Source organism: Agelaius tricolor, unplaced genomic scaffold (genome assembly GCF_023055355.1).
Source record: "Agelaius tricolor isolate 1412-34295 unplaced genomic scaffold, bAgeTri1.0.p SCAF_10, whole genome shotgun sequence".
Classification (NCBI taxonomy): Eukaryota; Metazoa; Chordata; class Aves; order Passeriformes; family Icteridae; genus Agelaius; species Agelaius tricolor.
The window spans coordinates 677,199-686,028 of NW_027269270.1; the positions used below are offsets into that span (position 1 = coordinate 677,199).

At 49.8% G+C, this 8,830-nt stretch overlaps 1 protein-coding gene across 6 annotated transcripts in view; it reads left to right on the forward strand.

The window, feature by feature from the left end:
• Positions 1–7,237, forward strand: part of FN1 (fibronectin 1) — a 52,559-nt gene extending 45,322 nt beyond the window's left edge. For 4 of the 6 annotated variants that reach the window (XM_071434319.1, XM_071434322.1, XM_071434323.1 and 1 more), the window contains 7 exons: positions 210–658; positions 1,787–1,925; positions 2,636–2,800; positions 3,856–3,981; positions 4,565–4,671; positions 5,172–5,282; positions 5,609–6,489. In XM_071434319.1, coding sequence (XP_071290420.1) covers positions 210–658; positions 1,787–1,925; positions 2,636–2,800; positions 3,856–3,981; positions 4,565–4,671; positions 5,172–5,282; positions 5,609–5,683 — 1,172 coding nt within the window. In that variant the 3' untranslated portion in view covers positions 5,684–6,489. Of the gene's footprint in view, positions 1–209; positions 659–1,786; positions 1,926–2,635; positions 2,801–3,855; positions 3,982–4,564; positions 4,672–5,171; positions 5,283–5,608; positions 6,490–6,526 lie in introns of those variants that run through there. The other 2 variants (XM_071434321.1, XM_071434320.1) reach the window with 2 other exon arrangements.
• Positions 7,238–8,830: the final 1,593 nt, after the last annotated feature.

Sequence of the window (8,830 nt, forward strand, 5' to 3'; positions counted from 1 at the left end):
GGTGGTGGGTTGCAGTGTTCAGAAGTGTTGCTCAGCTGTATGAAAATTTCACGCCAACACACTTAGATGTGAAAGATGCAGAGAGGGAAATTACCTTTATTATCAGGGCAGGGTCATAAAAAGTGTAATGGCTAATATTTGATGCTTGGAGTGGTGTAATGCAGCTTTTTTGTTGCTTTGCTTGATGGTCTCCAACCTTTCTTTGCCAGATGAGCTCCCCACGCTGATCAGCAGACCACACCCCAACCAGCCCGACATCCTGGACGTGCCTTCCATTGACGAGGGGACTCCTTACCTCACCAACAACAGGTACGACAATGGCAATGGGATCCAGCTTCCAGGCTCCTCTGGGCACCCTCAGACGGTGGGACACCAGGGCCAGCAAATCTTCTTTGAGGAGCACGGCTACCGGCGGCCTGGGCCCACCACAGCCACTCCCCTCAGGCCGGGCTCCAGGCTGCCCAGCGTGGACGAGGCCATCGAGGTGCCCGGCTACCAGGTGCCCATCGTGGTGGAGCCCTCGTACCCGCACGGGCCCCGGCGCAACGACAGCCAGGAGGCCCTGTCCCACACCACCATCTCCTGGAGGCCCCTGCTGGAGAGCTCCGAGTACATCATCTCCTGCCAGCCCGTCAGCCAGGATGAGGACACGCTGCAGGTAACGGGCTGTCTCAGAGCAGAGGTGGTGACACTTCACTTGGGGCTCTTGGGGCAACAGTGCCTTTGCTGTGCTAAGGGGTGTCAGAACCCAAAAAATTCCTCTGACTGCCCTGGAGGACTTAAGACCCTGCCAGGAGACCTTGGCCCAAGACCCCCCCCTGTGCCTTTGATCTTGACCCATGGAAAAAATTACTGACCTTATATGAGGATTTACAAGCCATGAAAGTTTAAGTAGAATGATAGTGAATTTATCACAAGGTGAAAAATAGATTTTTTTGGGGTTTTTAGAATGGGGGTTCAGGAGGCAAGACAGACTGGACATGCCCAGATTCCTCCTTCTCCTCCTTCTTGGCCTTAATCTTCTGCTGTGATGGTGGCACTTTTGGATTGGTTTAAGGCAGAAGCTCACTGTCTGACATAGGTGATAGGTATTGGGAAATTATGGTAAATAATGTAGTTTTTAGTATAAAAACATAACTCCAGTGTGCCTCAACCTGACCTGCCAGACAGACCTGGAGAAAAGAACTTTATAGATAAGAAACAATAAACAACCTTGAGAAGGAGAACAGAAGAATTCTGACTCCTCCTTCGACTGCCAGGCTGGGAAAAGAGGCTTGTATGGATCTCAGAGTCACTCTGACCAGCAGAGATTCTGAGAAAGTGAGTGGCAGGAATTAGCCTAAAGAATCTGTCTAACATGTAGCTGAGACCAGAGTGGATGAAAGCCTCCTCATCTCCTTTATAGAAAAGGCTACAGGATAAAACTGCAAAACCAGAAAACTTGGAAATGCTGACAGCAGTGATGTTTCACCAGGGAAGGGGGCAACAAGCTGAGTGGGAGTTTCAGAGATTGAGGTGCTGTTTCTCCAAGCTACAGCACTTTTCCTAGAAGTCTCCCTTGGTTTCCTTGAAATGGCAAACTAACCCCTCATGATCCATAGTCCAGAGTAGCCCTGCCTAACTTGGTATTATCTGAAGTTCTCAGAGTATCTAAGGGGAGTGGTCTGGCTCCATCATGGTACAGAGCATAGGGGTCATCCTAAACACCCTGCCTTTCCTGTGAGAGAGGTAACACCTACAGGGTGTTACCATCTTTCTGGTGACCTGGCATTGTCTCTTGTTGCAGTTCAGGGTTCCTGGCACTTCCTCTAGTGCCACGCTCAAGGGTCTCACAAGAGGGGCCACCTACAACATCATAGTGGAAGCTCTGAAGGACCACCGGAGACAGAAGGTGCTGGAGGAGATGGTCACAGTTGGCAATACTGGTAAGGAACAGCCTTAGGGAGCCTGGCTGGACCTGTGCAGCCCCTGCCTCATTCCCCTTACTCAAGGTCACCTGCCTGGTGCCCAAGCTTGACAACATTCAGAAAGGAAACTTCTGACAAGGACAGTTCATAGCAGGACACTGGGACAAGTGATTTGTGAGGTTCTGGACCATCAGCTCCTGACCCTGCTCATCACCCCCTGAACTGGTGGCTGTAAAGCACCCACCAGCCAAGGCACACTCCTAAGGTGACCAATCACTCTGCCCAGCTACAGGGTCTGCTCTTCTTCTCCCATCCCCTGCCATGACACAGAACCTGCAGCACCCCAAAAAGGTGCACATGCAGCTACCAACCCCCTGCTGTTCCTCAGCATCTTACAGCACATTTTCTCCTGAAGACAGGCAAGAATCAAGTTGTTCCTCACCAGCAGCAAATGCAGAAACTCACACTTGCTTGAAACTTGGCAAATCAAAATGAAAATAGCCTTCATGTCAGGTTTTTTATCATTCAACTGCTCTGACACATGCAAATGGAAAATAAATCACAGGGAGCTGGGCTGCTGACAGCCATCAAGTATATGTCCATGGGGTAACTCCATTACTGCCAGGATATTACAAGAAGAAAAACGTGTGTGTTCACTGAAAATCAGTCTGTCTGTCAGCAGCTCCCATTGCTGTGTGTGATGCCTGTTTCTCCTCTTTCTGTTGCAGTGTCTGAAGGATTAAACCAGCCAGCTGAGGACACCTGCTTTGATACTTACACTGGCTCCTTCTATTCCATTGGCGAGGAATGGGAGCGCTTATCTGAAACTGGCTTTAAGCTCTGGTGCCAGTGTTTGGGCTTTGGCAGTGGCCATTTCAGATGTGACTCTTCTAGTGAGTAGCTTGCTGTTAACCATCCCCATCCCCACTCTCCCCCAGCAGCAGTGCCATGTTTGACAGACTCAGCCTGGTCCAAACATGAAGCAAATGAAGGCAGGATCTTAAACCAAAGCGATGTTTTGCATCGTGAGAAGTGATGGAAAACTTTGGTTACCTCTGAGCTTTGCAGCTAATCTAAAATTGCCATCAGCAACAATCAGTATTGTATTGATAAGAGATGTTTTACCTTGTCAGACATGTCTAGCTAATATGGGAAAGTGTGGATTTCAGTGGGTATTATAGCCAGTGCTGGTATTACAATAAATCTGGTTTGCGTTGCAGGCAGCCTTTGCAAAGCAGCTTGCAAAACCAGTTTTCTAACTAATTTTTCTAACACTTCTGCCCAGGGCATTAAGTTTTACTCTTTGCAGAACTGTGTGGTTTACATGGAAAAAAAAAATCCATCTTGACACAAGGGAATGGAACAAAAGTCTGTCATTGAGCAGTTTAACACAACACATACCCAGCTAATTGAAATTAGGCTTTTAAATTGTGGAATAAGCTCAGCAGAGAGAGTATTTCTGCAATTTGCATAGATTCAGAGGAATCTATGTAGAGACACTTAATTTTACAGGAAAAGATGCTTATTTTACCGGATTAATATTTATATTTCAGTATTTGATACACATGGCTTATCCATGCTGTCTTGTAAGATTGTGGTAAATTTTATGCTGGGTATTTGCACAAAAAAGAGCATTTAAATATTTTTCTCTCCTTTCCTACCCCACATCTATTAAATTCCTTTTCATTTCTTTTCATCTCCTGTGAACCAAACCTCCTCTCTCCACTCTTTGTCACATCCTACTTTTTCCCCAAGAGCCTCTACACATTTTCCAGAGCTGAAGCAGCCTTCAGCAGTTAAAAACTGCAGGAGCTGAACCCATTTCCTCCTTGGGACTTAGATGAGCTGAGAAGATTCTTTCTCCTGCCTTTCCTGAGACAATGCCACGCTCTTTTCCTCCTGCTGCCTGTGGGATAACTCCTGATTCTTGTTCCCCTGCCTTCTCCAGAGTGGTGCCATGACAATGGAGTTAACTACAAGATTGGGGAGAAGTGGGACAGGCAAGGGGAGAATGGCCAGATGATGAGCTGCACCTGCCTTGGGAATGGAAAAGGAGAATTCAAGTGTGAACCTCGTAAGTGTCTTTGTGCTGTTAGTCTGAGCTCTCCTTCAGCAGGTCTCAGCATCCCAGCTCTGCATCCCCCCCTGCCAGGGGGACAAGCAGACTGTCAGTGTCTGGTTCAGGCTGAACTGGTGACAGCTTCAGTCTGTTCTCACAGGAGATGGAGGCATAAATCTCACATTCCTGAGCTTGAAAAGAAGAAAACCTTTAGTTAGCTCAGGTCACAGCACACTGAGCACCTGTGTGCCTCTGGCCCTGGAGCTGCACACCAGGGACATGTCACTGTCTCAGAGGGGTGGATTGCCCCAGCTGGACATTCCTGCTGGGCCTGCTGCTTCAAGCTCCTCTGGCCTTCACACTGTCACTCAAACTGCATTGCTCATGTCAGGAGAATACCCCCTGCTGTAGGTTAAGTGTCTGGAGAGCTGTGAACATGTCTGATGTTCCCCTGCCAGGTAGGGAGCCTCTACTCAGACAAGGGGAGCACACTTCCCCAGGGGCTCCCTGCTGATCACCAAGCTGCTTTGGGAATGCTTTGGGAATGCTTAAAGCCCAGCCCAGGCCCTGCAGCTGAGCTCTGCCTGTGCCCTCACAGATGAGACCACGTGCTATGACGATGGGAAGATGTACCACGTTGGGGAGCAGTGGCAGAAGGAATACTTTGGGGCCATCTGCTCCTGCACTTGCTATGGAGGACAGCAGGTAAGCAGCAGGGAGGTGTGATGTTGGACACAGGGGAGGCTGTGCTGGGCTGCACTTACCAGACTGCTGGGTTTCAGGTCATGAAAGGGCCCAAACAAGGAGAAAAGTAATTAGGAGAGCTGCAGTACTTGCACTGGTGCCTGTCTGGTGTAACACAGGAGCAGCCTCACTGGTGCTGCTGGCTCTAGCCTCATGTATGAATGATCATGGATTAATGGCTTTAAGCTGAAGGAGAGTAGATGTAGATTGGATGTCAGGAAGAAATTCTTCCCTCTGGGGGTGCTGGGGCCCTGGCACAGGGTGCCCAGAGAAGCTGTGGCTGCCCCTGAATCCCTGGAAGTGTCCAGGGCCAGGTTAGATGGGGCTTGGAGCAGCCTGGGCTAGTGGAAGGTGTCCCTGCTCTCAGCTGGGGAGTGGAATGGGATGAGCTTTAGGGACTGGATTCTGAGCCCTGGCAGCTCCTTGGCCAGGCCACTGACGGTCTCGTTGTGTCCCCACAGGGCTGGCGCTGTGACAACTGCCGCAGGCCCAGCGTGGAGGTGGCTCCCGAGGGCTCTGCTGGCCACACCTACACCCAGTTCACACAGAGGTACCACCAGGCCACCAACACTGTGAGTACAGCTTTCCTTCTCTGCCCCTTCATGCTGCTGTGAGGCTGGCACCGGTGGCGGGGTGGCTGCAGGGCTGCAGCAGCTGCGGGTTGGTGCTCCCTTGGTAGTGCATGGCAGCCCCCAGGACACACACACCTGCTTGAGCTCATCCCCCACACACACATGGGCAGTGCCACAGTCCCACAGGGCCTCGATGCATGCTCTGAGGCAGTAGTGCATGGAGTGGTTTCCAGCTGTGTGCTTTGTGCTGGGGAATGGCCCCAGCAGCTCCCAGCACAAAGCACACCCAGGACAGAGCTCTAACTGATTTCCTTCCCTCCCGACAGAACGTCAACTGCCCCATTGAGTGTTTCATGCCCCTAGATGTACAGGCAGACACACAACATCCACGGGGAAAGTAACATCCAGCGAGACTGCTTGCGGCCATGGCAACAGACAAACCAAAGTGTAAACCCCTATGTGCCACGAGTACCATCCAAACTGGAGTGATGCTAGCAAAAAAGTGCATCTAGTGACAATGGCTCCCTGCTCTGGAGCCATTTTCCCAGCTTAAGCTCAACTCACAGCTTCTCCAAGCGCCACTCTTGGAGTGTTTCAGACTTTTCTCATGATTGGTAGCGATTGTCTTGGTTTTGCTCAAAGGGTTGAATTCCAGTCAATATTTTCAAATTTAAAGAGGGCAAGGAAAAAAAAAAAGCAGGGGAGGAGGGGGAGAGGTTCTAAATCACAAATTTGATGGGGGATCAAAATACTGATGGGGAGGGTGGGTGTAGAAATTCAAGGTTCCCGTGCTATGCAAGAACATTTGAGTACAGCAATACTGAGGTTTAGGGATAGGAAAGTCCACCAAACACTTCTGCTTTCACATAAGCGTGCAGCCAGCAATAAGATAGGAACAGCAAATCCAATCACTGTGATATTTAAAATATGCACAGTCCTAATTCTTTCTTGATGATCCTAGTATTTTTCTAGCTGTATCTTTGTATCTCATACTGTTATTTATCAGTTTTGTTCCCCTGACCTTCCAAGTGTTTTTATATGGGAATAAAATGTATGGAAGACACTTAGTATGCAGTTGACAAAAGAGGAATTTGGTGTAATTATGATCAGTGATTATTTTTATACTGTAAGTGCCAAAGCTTTACTACTGTGGAAGAGGAAAAAAAAATCCAACTCTTTTAATAAAAAGATTTACAAACCAGACAAATAGTTTAAGTGATTCTCTTTGCTGCCGTGGAATTTAGGATGAAGATGATTATTCTCTGCTGGATTATTCTGAGGTGGATAATTCTGAGCGGGATGATTCAGAGCTGGAGTAACACAAGATGGAGCAAACATCCCCAAGAAGAGTGGAGTAAACCTGGAGAGAATATTGCTAGAGCAGTTTGTTAAAGAAAGGCTTCCAGCTGCACCCCTGCCCCCGTAGAGCACAGACAGTGGTAGGTATGGCATGGGCAGGAGGCACAGGCTTGCTTTGGGGCAACAGGGGAAGGGAGGGAAAGGCAAACAGACCCTGCTTTGCACATGAACTGAGCTAGAGCTGGTTCCATAGCTAGCATTCAATAAGCTTCCAGTGGCTGAGGTGGTAGAATTAGTCAGATGGTCCAAACCTGTGAATTTCAATGTGTCCAAAGCTTCAAAACCCAGCAGGAGCCAGGCACCAGCTGTGGGTCTAAGCCTGGCTGTTACAGGCACAGGCCCCTTTCTTGTCTCCTGTGCTTCTACCTCATGGCGGGGAGGGAGGTAACAAAATGCTCCTCACAACCCTTTGGATGAGAGTGAGCCAAGCCAGCAGTGAGTCCCTTTGCTTGCTCTGCCAGGACCTGTCCAGCCTTTGCAAATGCCAGGCCAGGTCCTGTCAGGATTGCTGAGCCCCCTCCCCTGGGCTGCACACGCACTGTACTGCTCCAGGCACTGGCATTCTCTGCACCCAATAAAGCATCACATGAAAACTCCATTTGGCTTCTTGGCATGTGGCAGCTGCCAGCAGGGATTGCTACCTACAGAGCTCCCCAAACCTCTGTAAAGAGCAGGATGATTGCAGCAGCAGTCAGTTCTACCCCACCAGTGCTCCAAAGCCAAACACGTCCCTAAAAATCCTGAGAACTAAAACTGGCCTAGACAGAGACACAGAGGAGTCATTTCCTATTAAACCAGATTGGTTTTCCCAAGTGAGGGCTACAGCTTTTGGACCAGAGAACAACTCTGCAATGATCCTTTCACTTTGTCACCAAATAATTCACCAACACACTGAAGGGAGTCAAAGCCCACCTCCTCTCCTCTGCCACATCTCTTGTAGCAGCAGCAAACACCTCCCCTGCCCACAGGGAGCATTTCAAGATAAAATCATTTAAACAGCACTTTCCCCCAAGCCCCCTGTAGAGGTTTGTCTGTGCCTTAAAGCACATGGTGCTCACAGCTATGCCAAGCCCTGCAGAATTTAAGCTCTTGGCAGTTCATTTCCAAAACAGGAGGCACATCTCCACAGGGCTTGTCTGCTCAGCTTTGGGTAGAGCCCAGGAACAACCAGAGTCAGGGCTCTCTACTCCAGGGCAAAGTGCCTTGGTGGCTGCAGAAGAAAATAAAACCCCTGTTACTGGCTGCCAGGGCCCAGAATGATTCCTCTCTGCTCACATCCACATTTTGGGAGCCACTGTCACCTGTGGCACCTTGTCCTGCCAGGGGCAAGGTGCCACAGGTGACAGTGCAAATCCCAGCCTGGCAGCAGCTGCTCCTCAGGACACAGCAGCTGAAGGGACATTCCCTACATTCCCTTCCCTCTGGGAAATGACACCAAGCAGAGCTCACAGTGTGCTGTTAATCCCTGCCAACATCCAAGGCAGAAGCAGATCAGGAGGGACACCTTGAGACCACCACAGCCCTTTCCTACAACCACTCCCACAGCTTCAGGGGAAGCTTCCTTCAGGGGGAAGGTGCCAGGCTGGTTGGAGCTGTCACTGCAGCCCAGGGGACCAGCCATCCCCAGAAACATTCCTGTGAAGTCACCTCACACCTGGAACCAGACCAGAGATTTTTATCTACCTGTATCCACTCACCTGAGGCAGGATCGTCAAGAGCTCTGGTTTGGGACATTAAACAATCCAGTTTCCCCCCTCTGACAACTCCTGCCTGTCCTTTAACCTTATCACAGGCGCAGCAGGAGCCAAACCATCCCTCTGCAGGTGCTGAGATGTTGTGTACAAGTCATGCAGCACAAGTAAGGCAGCAGGCAGGTCCTACAGAGCTATCAGCTGAGGCAGACATTTCCTATCTCCTGCAGATCTCAGCTGAAGATCAGTACCTATTAACTGCCCTCAGTAAAACAAACAGTGCCCCAAGGACAGCAAACAAGGATCAGGGGAATCCACAGAACAGGAGCTGCCAGGTTCTCACTGCCAGCCTCTGTTTCAGCCAATGCTGCAGAAGATGCAGGTAAAGAGTGGATAGAGGGATTCCCTGGAGAACCTCACAGCAGGGTCTGTGCCAGCTGCAGCCACAACAGCAGGACACAGAAGACATGTAAGGAACATTGTGGACTCGCCTCTGTG